The sequence below is a fragment of the Odontesthes bonariensis genome, chromosome 6, assembly GCF_027942865.1.
Source record: "Odontesthes bonariensis isolate fOdoBon6 chromosome 6, fOdoBon6.hap1, whole genome shotgun sequence".
Taxonomy (NCBI): domain Eukaryota; kingdom Metazoa; phylum Chordata; class Actinopteri; order Atheriniformes; family Atherinopsidae; genus Odontesthes; species Odontesthes bonariensis.
Window position 1 is genome coordinate 26,225,990 of NC_134511.1, and position 22,905 is coordinate 26,248,894.

The window sequence follows — 22,905 nt, forward strand, 5'->3', positions numbered from 1 at the left end:
CATTGTTTGAATATAAAATTACATCACCTACTCCACAGAAATTTTGAATGAAATGTTTTTATGTTTAGCATAAGAAGTTTGACTCAATATTTATTCTATTTAGTATTTGCATTAGTGGCTTATTTCAGAATATAATATAATAGATGTACTGGACTGATAAGCATTTTAAGATTTCGAGTGAATCTTCTAACAAAGTGCTATTCCTAACAAATTTGAAATCCAACAAAAAGGTGAGATGGTTTACCAATTAATCTCACTTAACACTAGAACAGCCAGCATGATTGTTTTCTAAGTCAGAAAGCATGCACTAATTAAATGTACATGTATGTTTCAGGACAGTTTGACAAGGTTAAGTCTCCATTTGAATGGGATATTGTGACTCGAGGACTTGTTGCCATGACAATCGAAGGCTTTATTGGCTTCCTCATCACCATCCTCTGCCAGTACAACTTCCTCAGGAAACCACCGTAAGTGAATTCTGTTTCCAGGTGTACAAGGGAATAAGATTACGGATCATTCTGATCATTTGGCACAAGATTGTCTGTCAGGCTTCCACAGGGCTTTCTTTAAAAGGAAACAGCAAATATGCTGTCTGTTTCATATAAAGTAAGAGTTGCCGGTCCTCCGCCATTGCCCATGATATGTTTCACGAGTAGATACGAGTTTTGGCTGCTGGTTTATAGTCTGACCATTTCCTTTTTCCTTTTTAATGTCTGCAAGGCCATTTACTCTGTACTTACAGTTTTTTATCACTTGTTAATGTTTTGTAATTTAGCAGTGAGATCACTCAGATTTGATTCGTTTCACTGTTGTCGTAGTTTTATATATATATAGTGTAATAGCAGTTATAAGTGTGCAAGGACGGGTAATATTCAGTATTACCTGAGTTATTACGGACAGGGCACCGTCAGAAGCTAATAACTAACACCCAGTATAAGTCTCAAAATCAGTTGGTCTACACATGTCAATCTGGAACAGATATGACATGAACAGAACAGATACGAAGGCAAAGAATCCGCGCACTGACCTTCGTGAACATACAATATTACCACAAATGACTTCTCCTTTCAAATGGTACAACAGGATTTATTACACTTAGTACAATGGTACTTTCATTGATAAACACTATTGTCTATTAAGCTAATACTATGTACAAAATAAACAAGCAATAGAAGACAGACCATTAGTCTGCATGCGCATGTGTGTGTTAGTGTGTGTGTGGAGGTATGTTTAGGAGAACAGGGAAGGACCCTGAGACAAAATGGCAGCTGTGATCGTCTTATGGTAAGGACACATAATGGCAGCTGTGATCGTCTAATGGTAAGGACACATAATGGCAGCTGTGACTCATCAAGTCATGTGTTAGCAGGATTTGTCAGAGGAGCCACAACAATGCGGATGTGTGGCCCACATGTTACCCAGAGATCTCTGGGCTCTTTGTATGTCTTAGCACGTTTGCCAGTATGTGAAAGCAAATGGCAAAAATGATACACCATGACAGACAGACCATGCAGGGTAGGATGTTGGAATCCTTGCGTCCAGATCTAGTTAACAAAGACTTCAAATGTTAGTTTGACTTGTGTTTAAACGTCCCAGATCAAACAAAAGGAGGATTGTTAGTTTGCATGCAAGATCAAAACTAACATTAACCTGACTCAGTTGTTTTCCCACCTCATGGAGAGATGCATGGAGGAGGGGGAGGCGCTGCAGCAGAAGGAGCTGTGTGACCTCTGACAGAGTGTGCAAGAGGTTTCAGGGGGTTTTACTGAGTGGATCAGGTGGTGTGGCTACCTGGAAAGGAAGCCATGGTCTTTCAGAGTAAAGTCCAGTTTCCTCCTCCAACAGTTGTCCTGTGAACAATGCCAAGATAAAAAGAATGACAAAATAGAAGAATGTTCGCGTCTATTTTTGGCTAAAAATGGGAGTGGAAATCAGGTTTATGTATGTATGTATGTATAAAAGAGAACAATACCATATTTTATAAATCTTGCAAAAACAATACATGTGCACACTTCTGCATTTGTTTACACACAGTTTTAGTTATAAGTCTTGCCAGATTTTCGTGCACCCCTTTGTTAAAGACAAATAATGCAGTCTAGGTTATTGCTGTTATCTACTTTTTTATTAGAGTTACAGTGTCTCCCAAAAGTTTGGACACATCTACTTAGTCTGTCTTTTCATTTGAAATGAGTAAGTGTGTCCAAACTTTTGGCTGGTATTGTCTGATATTGTCAACTATATTGATGACTGATATAGATATTTTTGAGAGTGGGAATAAAATACAGTTAACAACACTTTTTTTCGATAGTTGTCTTTTGTTCTATTTTGATCATCTAACCTCATAACCCATTGATTATACTGTTTGTCAATACTATTTGTACTCGTTGTAGAAAGTTTTTGTGCAGGATGAGTCAATTTAGACAATTTTTAACAATCCTAGATGTAGGCCCAGAAACATTAATAATTATTTAAATATTGATATATGTCTATCATACATACAACTTATACAGATAGAATCTTCGTTTATTACCTGCTCCACTTCTTATTTACATGTTAATTTTAGAACAAGTACAATAGCTATATAAGCATAGCCTGTTGCTTTTTTTCTGTTTTTTGGAAAAGTCATTTTAAGAGATGCAGGTAATCACTGGCATAGACAGCCGAATGCACAGTGCAGGACAGAGGCCTAACTTAAACATACAGTAACTCAAGTCAATTTTTGCATGTATCCAGAAGGATGCCAGTCAGCTGCCAGCCAATAGACGATGATGACATAGATGTGGCCTTTGAGAGACAAAGAGTGCTGCGAGGAGACGCTGATAACGACATGCTAAAGATTGAGAACCTAACAAAGGTGTGATTTTTTTTTTTTTTTTTTTTTTTTTTTTTCAAAAAAATGTAGCTTTTCAAACTGCATCAATTTGCTTATTGTCTTAGTCTTTCACAGAAAATGCTCATATGCTTCTCATTAGATATATAAATCCAGGAAGATGGGTCACATCCTGGCAGTGGACCGCTTGTGTCTTGGTGTCCGGCCTGGCGAGTGTTTTGGGTTGCTGGGGGTAAACGGAGCTGGAAAGACCACCACCTTTAAGATGCTAACAGGCGACGAGTGCACCACTGGAGGGGAGGCTTTCATTAACGGAAACAGGTCAATGTCAATAATAATGTGATGGCATTCTTACCACATACTACAATTGGGGTTTATTTTGAAATATGCCAAGTTTTTTTTTCATTATAGCACATGAAATCTTGAGATGACATCAAAAACTCTAATTTAAGACAATCCAGTTGAGTCTCGAATACGCATAACAATCCCATTGATTGATGTATCTGATTTTAAAACAAACATGCTTATGAAAACAATCTTATATTTGTATTGTTCCTCTATATTCCGTACTCAAGGACACAACCATCAGGATGCAACGAGACAACTTTCTTATCCTTCTTCTTCATTTCATCCAACATATAGTACATGCAATGCATCCCCACCTAGCCATATCCGGCCAATACGTCTCCCCCTTTTTAGCTGAAAGTTTAACAGTTTTTGAAGAACCTTAGGATTTATTTAACAGTGTTCCCACTCCCCAGTTTATCTGACTTATTAGATAACTTTGTGAGCTTGACTCAAATCATTTTGTAAACATAAAAGTGTAAACAGGGAAGCGAATGGAAGAAATTATACTTTACTGGAGCCATTTCTACCCTACTCAAATGTACCTCTAGGTTTAACGAATCAGAACATGCTTTTTATAACATATATTTCTCTTTTCAAACAGTTTATTGTGATATTATTTATTTATTTTTTGGTGTTAAACATTTGCCTACAAAGTACACCATACACTGTATGTGGCCTGTAGAGTGATTAACGTGGTCAGCAACATTGAGTCTTTGTGGAGTGGCACCTGCAAGAAATCTGATGTCGCGTCAAGCTTTGTGAAGGCTCTGGCTCCTTCCAGCTTGGCCAGCGTCTCATCCACTGCAGGCAAGATGTGTCTCTCTTTGATGACACTCTTGTTTAAGTGGGTTATAGCTACACAAAGGCATATTTTACTTGACATATTAAAGACAGGGGCCATGTCTGCACACCATTGAGTTCTTCTTAATCTTATATTCGCCTGTAAGTTTACCTAACCCTGTAAAGACATCTGAGTAGGTTGAGCGGAACTTTGTCTCTGCGTTGTCTACATTATGGGACTGAGGGATCATCTGCAGTCTGTGAATTACAGGGAGGCCCAATATGGGTATTGGTAGGTCCTTCCCAATGAACACCTCCTCCTCAATTTTTTGTAAAAAAAAAAAAAAAAAAAGTTAATGTTCAGTCATCTTGACTTAGAAAAACAACATTTCTAAGAATATATTTAGAGCCCAGAAATGCCACGACATTTATAACTTTTAGAAGTGTATGTAACTTCAAACAGAAACTTTATGTCTGTGTAGTTAGGATGAGTTTGTGACTATTGGGGACTGATAAGAAATGCTTTTGTGTGCAGTATCCTGAAGGACCTGTTACGTGTACAGCAGAGTATTGGATATTGTCCGCAGTTTGATGCTCTCTTTGATGATCTGACTGCCAGGGAACATCTGGAGCTTTACACTCGCCTCCGTGGCATTCCTTGGAAGGACCAGGGTCAGGTTGGTCTCACAAACTCACAGATACGCCTTGTGAGGATCGTAACTGACATGAAACTTGCTTTGGATAAAAGTGTCTGTTTAAGGAGTAAATGTAATGCAATATAACATCATTTATAAAAGTGAAGACAGTGAAGATTGGCCAAAATGTTGTTGAGATGTCAAGTTGTCCTGACTGTGAAATGTGCAATTTGCCCTCACAAACAAAATTCTGTCTGGTGAGACATTATACATATCAAGTCCTTGGAACCTTACTCCACTTGCCTACACTTAAACATACACCAACACACCTAACAACAAGTTTATCTATAATTTTATAGTTAAAGTTGGTGCTACTGTCACAGTCAGTGGGTTACATGGCACTGAAAGGATCTGATAATTGGCTAAATTGCAATAAGAATAATTAATCTGAGAAGAAATTGGGTTGGATCGGATTACTCACGATCGGATTAAAACACACCAGCCAATACAGATCTCAATTGTTAATAAGGACTTTGCATGACATGACAGAACGATCTGGCCTTCTGTCATGTTCAGGCACTAAATTGGGCCCATGATGCAGACAAACTGACTCGAGAGGTAGGTGAGTGGGAAAAAGTTAAATTTATTTTGTCCACGCGATAGCAGGGGGGAGCAGGAACAAAGGGACTGCCAGCAGGAGGAAAAAAAGGGTATTCCAAGTTCCAGGGCTGTTATGATATTTTCCAGAGGGTACGAGGCGAAGATGGTGCTTGAATCCAGAAAGTAGAACAGAGCTTAGTGTCTTCAGGAGAGGCGAAGATGGTTCCTGAAGCCGCAGAGCAGAGCTGAGCTGAGCTGAGCTGAGGAGAGCAAAAAACAGAGTTTAGTGTTTTTCAGGTACAGCAGCTACACGAGCTAGACGTACAATAGGCACAAGGACGCTGACGATCTGGCAACAAGTGGAGGAGTGAGCCAGTCTTTTATCTTGGGTGCTGTTTACACATACCCGGGTATTTTGATAAACGAAGACCTTTCCCTTCGTTTGTGCCTTTCGTTTATACACAAACGGAGTTTTGGGAATGGAATGAGGAGTTGTCATCATAGTACAGAGCACCGCCCTTATCCGCCATGTTGGCAGGATGCTAGCGTGAAAATGCCATTCTCTCCTCTGGCAAGCATGTAGGTACTAGCAGCATTTCTGTTGTTGAGAGCTATACTCGCTTGTGTGATTTTGAAAATTACAGTCATACAATGTATTGAACAACAAAGACATTTTTCACGGCTTTAGCAGTTTTATAGTCCAGCGCAACGTGTAAAAGTAGCTCAGTCTCGCTATCCGTCCACACACATGAGCCTGGCGCCATATTTTCTTCTTGAAAAGGATCCGGAAGTTCTTCCTGTCAGCGGTTCTCTATTAGGCTTCTGATTGGCTTGTGTGGAATTCTCATTGTTCTAACACTGCCACCGTCAGGCTTGGCGTAATTTAACAGCTCTTGATAGCGTATTTATGCGGATCAATGTAGACGTGTTTTTTTTTTAAAACGGGGCTGTGTGCACCTAGTTTTTTTTGCAAACGAAGGTTAGAAAATATGCGTTTATCAAAATACCCGGGTATGTGTAAACAGCACCTTGAGTACTAGATGGTTGATGGACTACAGGTGTGAGTGGCTCCAATTCCTCCCAGCTCCCCTACAGACAGACAAGACACATCCACAAGAGGGAAATATAAGGGAAAATAATTCATTTAAAACAGTAAAACCACACAAAAATAAAATGCCTACAATAGCATGATAAAATTGTAAAAAAAAGAAGAAATAAAAGTGGATTGTAAGTCACAATAAAAAAAGGAGATAATGTAATCCGAAGGGGGGGGGGCGTCCATCCGTTCCCTTTGTTCCGGCACTGCAGCTCTGCACTGATTGCTCTTCAAGCGATTGCTTTGGGGGACAGAGATCATGCACTCAATCGGGTGATACTGAGAGGTGAGAGACCACACACGCAGACAATGGTGAGGGACCGCTTGGTTCACTTTTCTTTACTTATCGTTCTATAGGCGTTGAACCAAGTCTTCTCCGGCCTCCTGGCTCATTCTCCCACGCTCGTCCGGTCTCTCGTCGTGACCTCCTAAGCTGCTTAGAACCTTGCCGGCGAAAAGGCGACGAAAGAGAAAGATTACTTACATAATAGCTGATGAGCCTGCAGAAGTTGAAATTTCTATAGGCATGATGATGCCCATCTCACCTCCAAATTCCTGAGCATTCTCACCCATTACTTAGCTGATGAGGCTGCAGAAGTTGAAATTTCTGCAGCCTCGTGAGTCGTGAGCCTGTTTTCGAGTTGGTCCATCCGGTTTGTAGTTCTCAGCGTGAGCTACTGTGACACTACTATAAACTTGTCCTGTAAATAAGCATGTATAGAGTTGGAAACCAGAGCCTTTTTGCTGTAAAGTGATATTACTAACTACAGCACCACCAAGCCTTCTTTTTGACCCTCCCTAGGTGGTGCAGTGGGCATTAGAAAAGCTGGAGCTATCACAGTATGCAGAAAAACCAGCTGGCACTTACAGTGGAGGAAACAAGCGCAAGCTCTCCACTGCCATCGCCCTGATCGGGTACCCATCACTCATCTTTCTGGTAAGAAGTTTGAACAGATGCTTTCTGTGCTGCCTCTATAAACTCTGAGGTATATGTGAAAGATCAATTCGTCAAACTTTATTATGTATCGCACTTTAATTAGATTTATAGTACTGATGATTTACAATTGATTTATAATTGAATAACACTTAATTAATCTAAAAAAAGGGAAATTATTTTTGCAGCATAGATAATTCATAACAGTTATTAGACATGATGACTTCCTGTGCCTTTATTTGTTGCAGTGGAGCAGAAGAAGACTAACTAAACACACTTTATAAATTGGCTTTATTGTTGTTTAACCATGATATTTAGAGGGTGTGTACGATTGCTCACTGTGTTGAGCAGCTCCATCTCTTCCTGGTTCCCCTAAAATCCACTATCATCTCCTCTGTCTTGTTTTTGTATGCTTTTCCTGTTGGATCTTTGTGTTGAATTAGATATGCTCGATCAGGGCATTCTATTACAAAGGCTTGAACATGGTATTGGTATTTAAGAAACTCCACCCTCTACACAACATACTAACAAAGCAACGGAGGCTTCTGCTCATATAAGGACCAGTACACAAGATCATTCTTGTCCATCGCATTAGCCTTACATATTTACTCTATAATGACAATTAACTATAAAGCTAGACAATTTCTCCCTGGAGCGCTCAGGTCCAAAGATAACGACTTCAGTTTTGTCTGAATTTAGAAGCAGACAGTTCTGAGTCATCCAGGTCTTTATGTCTTTAAGACATGATTGTAGTCTGACCAACCTATTGGGTTCATCTGGTTTTATAGATAAGTACAACTGGGTATCATCAGCATAGCAATGGAAATATATGCCACGCTGTCTAATAATCAGACAGAAATCTGCCGTCTAAATATGTCATCATACTGGTAACAGCGCCTGAAACTAAACAGAGAATCTGCAGGCAAATTTTTGCACCAGCTTCCTTCCGGAAATCTGAGAGTCATCCTCCCAGGACTCTTGCTTAGGCTGTCCAAAAACTGCTTCCCACAAGATGGAGTAGTTTATATTTGTAAAAAGGCTCTGATCTTCTCTCTCTGTTGCTGTGATTTGGGGTATGATGGCTGTAGTTGGCAGCAATATTTTTCCAATTTTGATTGCCATAATGATAATGATAATAATAATCATTTACCTTTTTTTTCTAGGTAATTGCCTTTTTTAAGTCTCATCTCTGGGGTAGTTATATGGTCTTTAGTGAATAGCAAAGGTTTAGAAAAAAATTAATTGGGAATATTTAACAATGGACAGGTAGTCTGAAAGTCTGAAAGTTACAAATCTATGTTGGACACTAAACTGTGGGTTACCTTAAGGTTTCAAACCTGTATTCTGTTATATTTTGCAGGATGAGCCCACCACTGGTATGGACCCAAAGGCCCGCAGATTTCTTTGGAATTTGATCCTGGACATAATCAAGACCGGACGCTCTGTAGTGCTGACATCACACAGGTGTATTATATGCGCACTTTAATTTCTTTCTCCAATTCAATTTTTTATGTTCAGTGTATAATATCATGTTGTTCTTTGCAGCATGGAGGAGTGTGAGGCGTTGTGCACTAGACTGGGAATTATGGTGAATGGGAGGTTTAAATGCCTGGGCAGCATCCAGCACTTAAAGAACAGGTCAGGGCTTCACCATATTATTTAATTTAATGATCAAATCTGCATCCCTTTTGCAATCTTTGTTCCATTGTTTATGCACATGTTAACATTTTTTGTAAGATACGCTGTATTTCTGTAGTCGTTCTTTTTGACAAAGTAAATACCAATATAAATGGTATGATATGTCCTTGCAAACTTTTTTAATGTATCTTGTTAACTTGGAAATTTCCAAAGTTGATACCTGACATTTTGCTTGAAGCAATAGGGAAAGGTTGAGCTCCACTCTTTAGCATTATTGAATTTCTGTTGTGCCAATAACTTCCATCAAGGTGAGATGCATCCAACATTATTTTCAGGAATCACATTCTCGCATTTCCATTCATTGATAAATAATTCAGAAATGTATATGAATTAAGTAACCTGTATGAAAAAGACCTCCAAATAAATGTTTTATTTTCGTTAATCAGGAAACATATTTAAGCCACATTTAAATCAATACACAATGATCAGTCATAACATATACATAACATCCCCGCCGAATATTGAGTAGTTTGCCCCCACAACAGCTCTGACCGGTCAGGACATGGGCAAAGAAAATCTGGAGGTATTCAGTAGTGTCAGGTAGCAGGACAGCTATTAATCATTTCAGCCTTGTTGGTTGGGGTCCAAGGATTGGGCTTGTTTCTGACAGATGGCATCAATTGTGATCAGATTAGTTTCTTGGGAGTTTGGTGGCCTGGTGAACACCTAAGACTATTTGTCTTAGGTGCTTTCTAATATGTTTTTACTGGCCCTACTGCTGTCATGCTTGGAGAGGCTGCTATAGTGAAGAAGTGCTAGTGTCATGTTGGGGTTGTGAATGGTCTGACAATTTTTTTATGAAATTAAATGACGTAAAATGAAAAAGTGCTTAATTTGTCGCATTTAGGGAAATCCTATTGTCGCAGTAATTCTTTGTAAAGTATCTAGGTATCTTGTTCACGAGTGATGGCAGGTGAGAGCGAGAGATGGACAGACAGATTGGGGCTACTTTAGCTGCAATGAGGGCACTGTTCTACTCCGTTTTGGTAAAGAGGGAGCTAAACTGGAAGATGTAGCTTTCAATTTACTGGTCCATCGTCGTTCCAACCCTCACCTGTGGTCACGAGATCTGGGTAGTGAGTGACAGAACAAGATCGCAGATACAAGTGGCTGAAATGGGCTTCCTTCAGAGGGCGGCTGGTCTCAGCTTTAAAGAGCTTGCCCATCTGGAGGGAACTCAGAGTAGAGCCGCTGCTCCTCCGCATCAAAAGGAGTCAGCTAAGGTGGTTCGGGCATCTGGTTAGGATGCCTCCTGGTCGCCTCCCTTTGGAGGTTTTCCAGGCACATCCTACTGGCAGAAGGACCAGGTAGACCCAGGACTAGCTTGAGGGATCGTATATCCCTTCTGGCCAGGGAACACCTTGGGGTCCCCCAGGAGTCGCTGGGGAGTTTCATTCCTGAACCTGTTGCCTCTGCGACCAAACCTCGGATAAGCAGATGACAATGGATGGATGGATGGATTTTTTTTCACTTAAATTCAGCTTAATTTAGAGTGGAGAGTAAAGAGAGCAGAGTGAGGATAAGTGAGTGGGAGGTTCCCCAGAGGTCTAGTCCTATAGCTGCATAACTGTGGGATGTTTCAGGGTCACGCGAGCCCTTCTTAACTATAAGCTTTATCAAAAAAGTTTTAAACTAGTTTTAAACCTACACTTAACGGTAGAGAGGATGTCTGGTTCCCGCACGCATACTTGCAGCTGGATCCACAAGAGAGGGGTCTGATAACCAAAAGCTCTACCTCCCATTCTACTTTTAGAAAGGGGAACCACAAGTAAACCTGCAGTCTGAGAGCGAGGTATTTCTGAAGCTTCTTACACAACAATGCAGGCTAAATTGTATCAAAAGCTCTGGAGAAATCAAAGAACATGATCTTATCTATGCTGCCTGCTTTGTCCAGATGAGAGTGGGCTCACTGAAGATGATAAATGATAGCATCTTCAACAGCAACCCCAGGATGATAAGCAAACTTTAGTGGGTCCTGAAAGATGTACACTTGCCTATTTAGATGAGCCGATAACTGCCTCTCCAGAACTTTTATGATGTGGGATGTTAGGGCAACTGGTCTGTAGATTTTTTTAGGTAGCAGGATATCTCCCACAGCACTGGATTGTTCTCTTGACTGAGGCTAAAGTTTAAGGCACAGGCCTTCAGGACCCTGAGGCTGACACCATCTGAACCAACAGCCCTGTCTCTTGCTGCTAATTCAACTGACTGCTGGAGACAGACAGACTGGAGAGGGAGGCAGAGGAGGTCTCAGTGTGTCCTGAACTGGTGGGAGATGTTGGTGAGGTTGTCTCAAGATGGAGGCTTTGTTGCTGAAGGTAGGGGAGGAGAATCTAGAGAGAGGACAGCTGAACCTATTGAAATATATGTACGGCTCACTGGCTTTGTCCAGGCTTCCATCAGTCTGATCCTCTTTCACCTCAAAGCCTGAGATCTTGTTCATCCTTGATCACACATCTCTCACATTGTTCTGCTGCAGGTTGCTTTTTAGCTCTGTACCCCTCTTTGCTCCTTGAAATCTTACTTTTCAGCTGAACAGTTGTCAATAGCTCCCTGTCTCCCTCCCTTAAAGCTTTCTTTTTTATGTTCAGTAGCTTTTTAAGGTCACCGATGATCCAGGGTTTGCTATAGGGGAAACACCTCACAAAAGTTAGTGTAATCTGTCGTGGCATTGATATCATCTGGCTAACAGTGTGCATTCCAGTCTGTGCCATATAACAATGGGTATATCGTTGAAGGTGAGGAGAACCGGATTGTGTTGTGATTTTTATAATAAAGGCACAGCATTGGAGCTGTATGCATCTTTTAAATTTGCGTAAAAAAATAAAACCAACTTTTTAATTTCTTGCAGTGAAGCAGTTGATAAACTATTGAAAGGTTGGAATTGTGAGGAGGGAGAGGGAGACTTGGTTGAAATCTGTAGAAATCGCCATGAATGCATTGGGATGTTGTGTTTGTAGCCTGGCAACGACTGAGCTGATGACATCAGAGACTGTGTTGGCAGCATTGCCAGGTAATATATACACCGATACCAGAATAACACAGGTGAACTCTCTTCGTAGATAAAGTGGTTATATGGTATGATAATACGATGATGTCAAGCTGGCAAATGTCACAGTTGTGTGACACTTGTGTGAGCAGTGTGATCACCAGGACAAGGTTTTTTTTGTTTTACATGATGAGCAGTTTTACTCTACCTATTGGTGATTTCAGTGTAGTGGTTGATCGGTGTAAGTATATTGTATCAGATGATTTGTGTACCAAATATTAAAGCATCCTACTTTATTGTATAAGAAATATAAACCATTCTCCAAAATGACTCTGGCATACTGATTAGCACCTCTATACAAATGTAAATTGGGTTTTTCCAGGTAATTAACAAAGAGGAAATAACATGAATCTATATAAAATTCATCCAGTATTACTGTCTGTAGCTGTAATATAAAACAGTTTTATTTTTATTGTGCAAACTGTGACTTCAGTCACTGGAGTGATTCAAGATCATGAGATGTTGTTTCTCTCACACACACTGACTTTGTGCAAGATAATTGATGAAAATGAATGAATACATCAATGTCAAATGAGTTGTTTGGAGTGAACAACAGTGTGAAAAACTCTCTGTCTTGTTTCTATTATTTTTCCCAGGTTTGGGGATGGCTACATGATAACAGTGAGGACCAAGAGTAGCTCCAATGTGAAGGAGGTGGTACGATTCTTCAACAGAAACTTTCCTGAAGCTGTGCTGAAGGTAACATAGATCAGCTCCTTCTGTCCTTTGTAACAGTCATTTCAATGAGAGCCTGCTTTGCTTTAATTATCAGTATCACCATCAACTTCAATTTCATGAAAAGCATCAGGCAGCTGGAAACATCTGTATTTCAGTTTTATTTTATTTTATTCAGATATATTTTTATAGCGCCAAATCACAGCAAATGGCATCTCCAGGCACTTCAAAGATACACTCCAGTTCAAGCCAATTACTATCACTTTAATACAATCATAATCCAATCAAATCAAATTAATTGTATTCCAAATTAGTTAAATTCACCCAAAACCAATTAAAAAAAGTTACCAAGCTAAGGAAACCAACAGATTGCATGAACAAACACCATAATACCATTCAAAGGATACCTGCTGGGACAGGGAAACACAACTAAATGACAACAATAATGCCAAATGTTTATAATGTCATATGAAAAACCTGCCTGATGTCATATTTGCAGGAACGTCACCACACCAAGGTCCAGTACCAGCTAAAGTCTGAGTGGACTTGCCTCGCTCAGGTCTTCAGTAAGATGGAGCAGGTGGTAGAGCTTCTGGGCATTGAGGACTACTCTGTCAGTCAAACCACTCTGGACAATGTTAGTCCACTTTTAACACTGAATTAACTGCATGCACATCTTTAATGTGAAAAAAATCAATAGATCAGATAAGATACCTTTTTTATCTACCCAGGTGTTTGTTAACTTTGCCAAAAAGCAGAGTGACAGCCTGGAGCCGCTGGTGATGTTGCCCACAGGTGGTGGACAGTCCCCCTTCAGCTACATCTTGAACCTCCTGAAGTCAAGGCCAGCCATCACTGAGCTTAATGCTCTGATCAGTGAGGCATCGGAGGAGCTGGAGAGTGATGATGATGAAGGACTCATCAGCTTTGAGGAAGAAAGGGTAAGTGGATCTTACCTGGAGTATTTGTATGGTGTTCATAATGGTGAAGGTGCTGCAACCATCATAATACTTTTCTTGAAAACAGCAATCCATTTTACACAGTATTTCTATCAATTGAGAAAATATTGTAAGCTACGATGTAAGATAATATTTTATGTTACAGAGCGAGGCTAAAACTCAAATAAGAAATACCTGATGGGGTAAAGGCAACTGCAGCAACAAAAGACAAGGCAAAACAAATATGTATATACTCAAGGTTGTTTACATGTCTGTGTGCGTATATGTGCTTGTGGTTGGTAGGTGCAGCTCTCCTTCAACACAGACACTCTCTGTTGAATTGAGCCATTTAAAGGGCAGAGCGACGAGGAGAGCGACAGACGGGGGGTGATCCTCTTTGTCTGAGCTCTGAGGCCTGGAGGGTGAACAGAGCTCCAAATTTATCTCTAATGAAGACCAAATACTGCATAGAATTAGTAGTTCAGATTCTACACCCTATTGAAAGGGACTGAGATGGTGTTGGCCAGAACGCGTGATATGCAGAGCCCAGGTTGCAGCAAGAGACACAGCAGCAAAAAGACTTGCATCTGGACTGAAGAATGTTTTCATATTCATTTATTTTGAGAGTGTATGTGTGTTTCTGTCTGATGTATATCGCAAGTTTGCTACTAATGTTAACTGTTGTTAAAAACCATGTGTTTTTAACTCATTTTCAAAGCAAGTTGCACAGTTTGTGCTCTCTATTAAAGGTTTTCATGTAACCGAAGCAGGCCGTTATTACTGTACCAAATTCAACCTGGCTTGAGAGCATGCTGCAATGATGATAATGTAATAGGATATTTTCTATTTTTCTGTGACAAGAAGAATGATTTATTTTAGATATTGAAGCATCTTTGTGTGGTTTATTTGACAAAAACAGAGAATTTAGTGAAATGCACCTTGGAATGGACAGGTATAGAAGCGGTTAGCCTTTTCTTAGATGTCAGAGACACTGATGATACCTCCTGTATATTATTTTGCTTTGACACTGAAAGTTTGATCTCTGTTTAATGACTATTCTTTTGGACTTTTAACATATCATTATGTTGTTGACTAGAAGTTCTTGTATAAAGCTGAGAAACTGTACATAATGACAACAATAACTCCATCTGCTGTGAAAGTAATTAGCATTATTCTGTAATTGTCTAAACGCTGAAATGAGCTCGGCTCATATTTCCTGACAGTGTCTGTACTTCCATCACTGTGACACTAAAATGAATTCTCAGACCAGAAAATAACAGTTAGAGCTAGGTAAGACTTTATGTTTTATGATTTTGAAGATTATTACGTAACATTGTTTTATGAATTTTTGAGTACTGTAAATGTGCAAATGTCATGCAAACATGTTTGTCTCTCTGAATATTTGTTGGCATGGGGTTTTAACAAATCTTTCTTATCAGATCTGTGTAAGTTGAGTTGTAATCGTCTACATAGAAGGAAAACCACTAGTCAGGCTCTGTCAGTGGTGACAGGGGTGTAGAAATGGAGTGCAGGCATGGAGGGAAGTACAGAAAGAGATGGGCAGTAGAGGGGTAGGGAAGTACAGGGTAAGTGCTCTGGTAGGAGATGCTCTCTGAAGAGCCGGGTCTTCAAGATCTTCAGGTTTCTTGAAGATAGACATTTGTGGAATGACACATGAAAAGTCTGGATTGTCTTAAGCGTGCTGTAGGCACTGCTAGACGACAATCCTTTGACGACCGGAGTGACCGAGTTGTGACATAAGCCTTTGCAAGAGCATTCAAGTAGATGGGAGCAGTTCCATTAAGGACCTTGTAGGCTAACATCAGTGACTTGAATTTGATGCAGGCGGCTAAGGGTAGCCAGTGGAGCTCAATGAATAGAGGGTTTCTTCTGGACCATCTGCAGCGGTTTCACAGCACAGGCTGGGAGACGAGTTAGTCAAGGCAGGAGACAACCATGGACTGCACCAGGAGCTGGGTGGCATGTTGGGTAATGATAAAGACATGATGTGATAAAGACAGTAGAAACAGCGCCAACATCACTGAATATCTTGAGATTTGTCTCTGTAACAAAAGCTCTTTAGTTTTTCTTCTTAAAAATAATAAGAGTCAGGAATCATCGATTGATAAACCAAACTAAATCTGTTTATGACTTTTTTTTAAAAAGGGCATAATTTATTGCATCAACAGCCACTGGACCTTTGTGCAAACATAGGAAATTGAATTTTGTCATTATTTAAAATGTTTTGCATCAGATTCTTAAATATATTAATGTTTGACTTCAGCAATGAAGCACATTTATGATTAAACATAAGTACACATATACATAGCATGAGACTCCACCTCTGAGTTCAAACTGGCCAATCAGGTTAAACCTCTAGACAAATGAATTGACAAAATTATTGACATATACATTATATGAATACATTTCCAACTCCATTTCCTCAGCTCATACATTCACAATTAAAACATTCAGAACTACTCATTTCTATTTTTCTCAGCATTTATATAATATCTTGATTTAATCAAACTCATTATCCAATCAAATCTGAGAACACACACACTGACTTCCTATAAAAGAGCTGCTGTTGAGATGCGCTGCCTTTTAAAACAGAAGCACAAGATGGCCTCCTCAAGGAACACTCTGAAAGGTGAAGTATTCCAAAATATGCTTTTAGTTGAGGCAGCAAATTTTCCTTTCAGAAAGAATCCACACTTTGAATTAAAGTAAAATTTTAAAAAAGGGGGAAAAAAGAAAACTGAATATGTGTGTTATTGATACACACCTTTCTTCCAAAAAGTTGTTCATTCATATAAATGGGTGTATTTTGTCATATACAAGGACAGATTATAAATAATGTGAAAAGCAGAAGGTTTTTAGACTTGTATCAGATTTTGTTCTTGCTCTGTGACTGCATAAAGAAAAATATTTTTCAGTGTTTCATTCATTAGGGATTTTCATATCATAATACGCAATCACAGAGGCAGAGTGAATAGAAATTTGTTGAAACCATTTGGAAAAATGTCCTTTTGTCATTTCAGCATACAACTGTTCATATGATAATTCTATAAACTGAAACCTATGATATCAAGTTACATCCCTTTACTTCACTATATTGTATATGTCGAAGTTAATACATACCTGCTCCAGTAAATCATTTGCTTATAAATGTCTACACAGAAGCAAAAAGTTCTGATTTCTAGCCCTGTGGTTTTGTTATAGCACATCAGCAGAAGTCTGCATTTTCAACACATCACTTCAGATTCAGGAATCTGTTGATAGCTTTGAACATCACTGTTTTTGTTTCTTCATTTTAATAAACACTATTCTTTATGACTATTTTAATGTAATTTTGTCATCCTTTCAATTTCAGTTCATCAGCTTCAGTTACATTCAAAGAAAATCCATAAAAGTTCAGGAAATTTCAAAAACTAATATCACTGTCGCGAACTGTGTGAGTGGCAGCACAGAATACTGTCTGCAAATTTTAAGTCTTCTTAGCGTTTTTAAGAGTAGTATTACTCAGTCCTTCTCAGAAGTTATTAATAAATGTTGGTGGGATTGTTTTGCTCAATCCATTAGGAAAAAATTGTTTGTTTTAAACAATCTCTATATTAAGCAGTCTCTGGACTTTATGTTCCTAACTGAGATGTGGCAGCAAAGGATGGATGATATTCACTTGAAGGAAATCTGCCCAGCTGATGGCTCGAACATCTGAACTCCTCGTTCTGAGGCATGGCGGAGGACTTGCTGCTGTGAACCAGGACAGATTCACATACAAGCTGATGAATTTGGACTTACTTTCCTAGAGCATGGCGTAGGGCAGGAGGCGTTCTTATTCCAAAGGAGAAAGAGTCCTCGGACCTGAGTCGGTTCCGGATGATCTCTCTCCCAAATGTAGAGGGGAAGATTTTCTTTCGTGTAGTTGCACAGAGATTAGCTAGTTATTCAGAAAAGAATAGCTTAATAGATACTACTGGGCAGAAGGCAGGAATACCAGGTTTCGCAGGGTGTTTAGAGCACACTGGCATGATTTGGCATCAGATTCAGACAGCCAAGATTGAGAAAAAAGACTTGCATGTTATATTTCTGGATCTAGCAAATGCATTTGGTTCAGTGCCACATAGCCTTATTTGGAAAGCGTTTGAGTATTTTAGAGTGCCTGTAGTAGTTGTTAACTTAAGCCCTATTCGGACGGGACTAGTTTAATGGGGGGACCTGGGGTAAAGTAATAATAACCGGGAAATCTAGTCCCGTCCGAACGCGCCATGTCAGTAAAGATAGCGGAGTATGTCGGTAAACTTTGCCGAGAATTCTACCTCCTGTGAAACGGTCCGGAGTATCTACCATAGGTAATACTAATCCCGTGCAAATGCGACTTTCGGTAATAAGTACGGAATATATCGTCACATCCTTTTAAAGAGAGAAACAATTAGGTGTAAAATAGAAAATGACACTTAAGTTTCGTTGTGCAATCCTTTTTTTAAACTATACTTTACATTCAGGTAAAATAAGTATCCTGAGCAAAACTTTTGGTGAACAGTACTTTACATTAAGGTCAAAAATGAATAAATCTTCTGTTCTGTTATACTGTACAATACGTTTTAGTAATACTTATCATTCAGGTAAACAAACAAAAAAGTCTTCTGCGTTTGTATACAATAATTTTGGAGCAGAATGCTTTATATTCAAGAAAACTCCTCCCATGTTAGATGAATATTACAGGAATTTCTTGTCCCATCCGAATTGGTCATTTCTTCTCCCTAGCGTCGTCTGGTTAACCAACATTACCATACGTCCCCCCATTGAACTAGTCCCGTCCGAATAGGGCTTTTGTAAGAGCATATTTTCAGGATATTAGACTGTGCCTAAGTACAGCAGGTTTCACAACAGGTTGGCAGAGGCTAGAAATAGGCATTATGGCAGGGTGTACGATTTCTCCATTAGCATTTACATTGGCGATGGAGATCATTATTAGAGCTTCCAAGTGGTTTGTAGGTGGAGAGAGACGTCAGGATGGCATGCGCCTTACAACAATTAGGACCTACATGGATGATATGACGTTGGTGACTACAACAGTGCCATGTATGAAGAGAATACTTGAGACTTAATAAAAATATAAAGTGGGCTGGTATGAAAATCAAACCTATTAAGACTAGAAGTATATCAATAAGTAGAGGGAAATCAAGTGATAGAAAGTTTGTAATAGATGAAGAAAACATTCCAATAATTAGGGAAAAGGCAGTAAAGCGTTTAGGTAGGTAGTATCAGGCAGACATGAATGATTGAGAGCAGGCAGTGCAGTTTCGGAAAGATGTTGCTGAGGGACTGGATAGAATAGATAAATCAGAGCTTCCAGGAAAGTTGAAGCTGTGGTGTCTGCAGTTTGGATTGTTTCCTAGGTTGATGTGGCCACTGTCTGTGTATGAGATTCCATTATCTGTTGCAGAAAAAATGGAAAGATTAGTTAGTTTTTACATTAGGAAGTGGCTAGGTGTTCCTAGATGCTTAAGTACTGTGGCACTGTATGAGAAAGGCATACTCCAGCTCCCAGTATCTAGTCTAGTAGAGGAGTTTAAATGTACTAAAGTTAGGACAGAGCTCCTGTTAGCTGGGAGTAAATATGTGGTAGTTAGTAAGGTGGTTCCAAACCCAACCAAGGGGAGGAAGTGGAATCCAAGAATGGCAGCTCAGGAGGCAGAAGCAACATGCAGAGATTGTGGGTAGTGTGCAAATAGGCCGGGGAAGCTTGGGGTTTGGCCCAGGCAAACCAGTGTGGAGTAGAGCAGGTCCCAAGGAGAAGAGAAAGCTAGTTGTTGAGCAGGTTCGTAGACAGGAGGAAATGATAATTGGTACAAAGGCAGTGGCTCAGGCTAAGCAAGGACAGTGGTTGAAATTGGGAAGGTGTAGAGAAGAAAAAGCTTAGTTGGAAAGAGCTGTGGAGTATGGAGGAAAGGAGTATTACATTTTTGATAGGGGCAACATATGATGTATTGACAACTCCCCAGAACCTAAAACTCTGGGTAAATGGAGACCCGTTATGTTCCGGTACTGCAACTCTAAGGCATATTTTGTCAGGTTGTAAGGTTAGTCTGTCACAAGGCCGGTATTTCATGGCGACATAACCAAGTATTAAGAAGCTTAGCTGCAGGTATTGAAGATAAACGAAGGCAGGTAAATTTAGGAGGGTCTAAGGTGAATAAAGTGGCAATTCAGTTTGTTCAAGAGGGGGAGAAAGTTAAAAAGAAAATAAGGTGGAAAAGCAGCTTGGAGGATGCTTGTGATCGGGAGATGCAGGTAGATTTAAGAAATAAGCTTGTTGTTACCCCGGAGATAGCCTCTACAAATCTAAGGCCTGATATAGTCTTGTGGTCTAGGAGTAGAATGAGACTTTATTTCATAGAGCTGTCTGTTCCTTGGGAGGAATTAGTAGCAGAAGCATATGAAAGGAAAAAGCTTAGGTATGTGGAGTTGGGGGCAGAAGCAGAGCAGTGAGGATGGAAAGTTAGAATCTGTCCAGTGGAAGTAGGATGTAGAGGATTTGTTGCAAAGTCTGTTGTCTCATTGTTGAGGGAGCTAGGTGTAAGTGGACAGAGTGTGAGGAAAATAGTGAAGGAAGTGTCAGATGAAACAGTAAAGTCCGGTCAGTGGATTTGGATTAGAAGAAGCAATAGTAGCTGGGGGCCCAGCAGGGGAAGCACTTAGGGTAAATAGACTCTTGGAAGAAGTAAAGAAGTACAGTGGAAACCGCTTATAGTGGTCACGGATATAGTAATCAACCGCTTATATAGATGAAAAGGCTTGGGACAGAATCATTTCTATACAAATGCTGTTTAAATAATTCGTTTATAGTAATCAAGAAATCCGCTTATAATGTTCATTTTTGGCCATTTTATGAATGTAAACATGTGCAAAAACAATTTTAAAACTACTTGTAGCTATTTCATTTTTTACTCCCTTGATTCCTTTCTGGACGTCTGCTTCTGCCCTATGCTTCTGCCTCGCTAGCTAATGTAACGAGTTGACACCGGGCAGCAAGCGCGCGAATCATGGCTGGAAAAAGGAAGTCATGGAGGAGCATGTGTCCGAGGATGGGTGCTGGAGAGCGGATTGAATGCGCGTGTGACCGCTGGAAGCTCCAGGCTGGTTCTTGTAAGATGGGAGGCCGGTGTTCAGTCGATTTCTCCTACTTGTCGAGAATTGCTACTTTGTGGTTTTGCGCATGCGCCGATTTTCTAAGTTTCGTTTTCACGCCAAGTAGCACAAATCGAGAGAACACCGGCACGGAGGAGCATAGATCCGAGCAGGGGTGCTGAAAGGCGGATTGGATTCAAACTTTATTTTCAGACTTGTAAAAAAAAAAAGCACCGGCGGCACAGCAGAGAATAAGTTACGTACTGTATTTGAGTTAGCCTACAGTATGTCTGCGCACTGCGCAGTACTGTAATTAAACTTGCATGATAATAAAATTCAGTAAATGCTGAAGCTATCCGTTTCATTTAATTTTTCTCATTGAAAAACGATACAAATGGCATTTAGATGATATTCTGCATAAAAAAATAAGTGAAATACCTGTAATACAGTACAAATTCGGTTTTAGTAATGAACCGCTTATAGTGTTCAAATTGGCTCTGGACCAACGTGATCACTATAAGCGGTTTCCACTGTAATTCAGGATATTTAAGTGGAGGGTGTGGCCCATATGAGCCTTTTGAAACCAGGCGGCCATTTTAGGTGGTTTGGCTTGTATAGCTTTGTTTTGTGCTGGCATTTTTTGTGATTGTAGGACTGTTTAGGTGAGTTTGTGTGCTGAATCTGCTAGTGTGTCTTGTCATGCCTCCACCTCTGGCACCCTCTATACTTGCATTACCCCCTACCCGAACCAGGGTTTGAATCCCATTCCTACTTATCTTTACCTCTTCTATTTCTACCCCCTATCCGAACCAGGGTTTGTATCCCCACCCCACTGTGACTGGTGTGCAGTTGGTGAGAGGCTGAGGTAGCTTGTGGTTGTGGAAAAAAAAAAAAAGAAAAAAGATTGTTGTTGTGGTGTGAGGAGCAGTGATGACTGGCATTAGGGGAGTGACTCTGGGACGCCAGTGATAATTGTCTAGTCTCCTGGAGGTGTCCTGGGCCCAACTAGACGAAAAACTGAAAGGAGGTTCCCACCTGATGACCCCAATGATATGTTGGTCAGCACTGCTCACTGATCTACGTAGGGATTATAGGGAATTATTCTCTGAGTCTGGTCCTTTTTTTTTTCTTTAGCACAAGTTTCTTGTTTATCTTAAATCTTCATTTGAGTTATCTGGAAAACTAGTATTGAATTCTAAGGAAATGCAGGGGACCAGGTGGAAGCAGAGTGTCCTCCTTCTCCATTTCCACAGTGTCAGCTTCCTCATGGGGACTTTGAGAAACCTCAGATAGAATAGAAAATACTTTATTCATCCCCCTTGGGGAAATTCAAATTGTCATAGCTCAATTATTTCCAATGATTGTATATTAGAACAAATAGAACAGTGCACTCTCAATGACAGTGTGATAAAACATGCACATCATGCCACTGCAGACATTAAAGGACCTGAGCCTTCTCAGGAAGAAGACACGGCTCTGGCCCCTCCTTGTACACTATCTAAGTTGGCAGACAACCCAGTCTCCCAGCAAATTGTGTGCATCTTAGTCACTTTATATGGACAATGTGAACTGTATTGCACTACCATTTATTTATTTATTTATTTATTTATGTAAATAAGTCATATTTCTATTCGGTTTCTGTTTCTTTTATATTTTTATTCTACTTTATATTTATACTGTTTTACCGTCTTCTGTTTCTCGGAGCCTTGCAACGGAATCTCGTTCAAATGTGCATTGCAATTGTGTTTTTGAATGACAATAAAGTCTGTCTGAGTCTCTAAGTATAAGTCTTGTCTCTGTCTTGCTTGTACACACACACACACACAAACACACACACACACAGATGAGATGTAGTGTAACGTTTTGTTGTTCAACCATTTATATGTTCATCATTTTTGCTTGCTGATGGGTTTCCTTATGACAATTGTTGATAGATATAATTGTATTATTATCTATGATAAAAAATTTATCTTTTGCTTTTTGTGAACACAAGTTCCAAAAAATGTCAAATGAACAGAGTAAAGCATATAAGAATGCATATAAAACAGAAGTTCTGTGTCATATGTAACTACACACAATAAAATCGTTGTTCCTTCACGTTAGCCTAACTTCCTTCGCATTGTCCGAGTTGGGTTGACGTGCCTCAGCCACTGGCGTATGTGCCACACAGATATGGTGTGGCTATATC

The 22,905-nt window shown here is 39.8% G+C and overlaps 1 protein-coding gene across 4 annotated transcripts in view; it reads left to right on the top strand.

Moving 5' to 3' along the window:
• The window catches only part of abca2 (ATP-binding cassette, sub-family A (ABC1), member 2), a 169,942-nt gene extending 147,438 nt beyond the window's left edge, over window positions 1-22,504 (top strand). For 2 of the 4 annotated variants that reach the window (XM_075468148.1, XM_075468152.1), the window contains 11 exons: window positions 335-467; window positions 2,734-2,854; window positions 2,973-3,151; window positions 4,494-4,635; window positions 7,092-7,226; window positions 8,584-8,687; window positions 8,769-8,861; window positions 12,567-12,669; window positions 13,145-13,282; window positions 13,377-13,586; window positions 13,887-22,504. In XM_075468148.1, the coding sequence (XP_075324263.1) occupies window positions 335-467; window positions 2,734-2,854; window positions 2,973-3,151; window positions 4,494-4,635; window positions 7,092-7,226; window positions 8,584-8,687; window positions 8,769-8,861; window positions 12,567-12,669; window positions 13,145-13,282; window positions 13,377-13,586; window positions 13,887-13,922 (1,394 nt within the window). In that variant the 3' untranslated portion in view covers window positions 13,923-22,504. Of the gene's footprint in view, window positions 1-334; window positions 468-2,733; window positions 2,855-2,972; window positions 3,152-4,493; window positions 4,636-7,091; window positions 7,227-8,583; window positions 8,688-8,768; window positions 8,862-12,566; window positions 12,670-13,144; window positions 13,283-13,376; window positions 13,587-13,886 lie in introns of those variants that run through there. The other 2 variants (XM_075468150.1, XM_075468151.1) reach the window with 2 other exon arrangements.
• The last annotated feature ends 401 nt before the right edge of the window (window positions 22,505-22,905 follow it).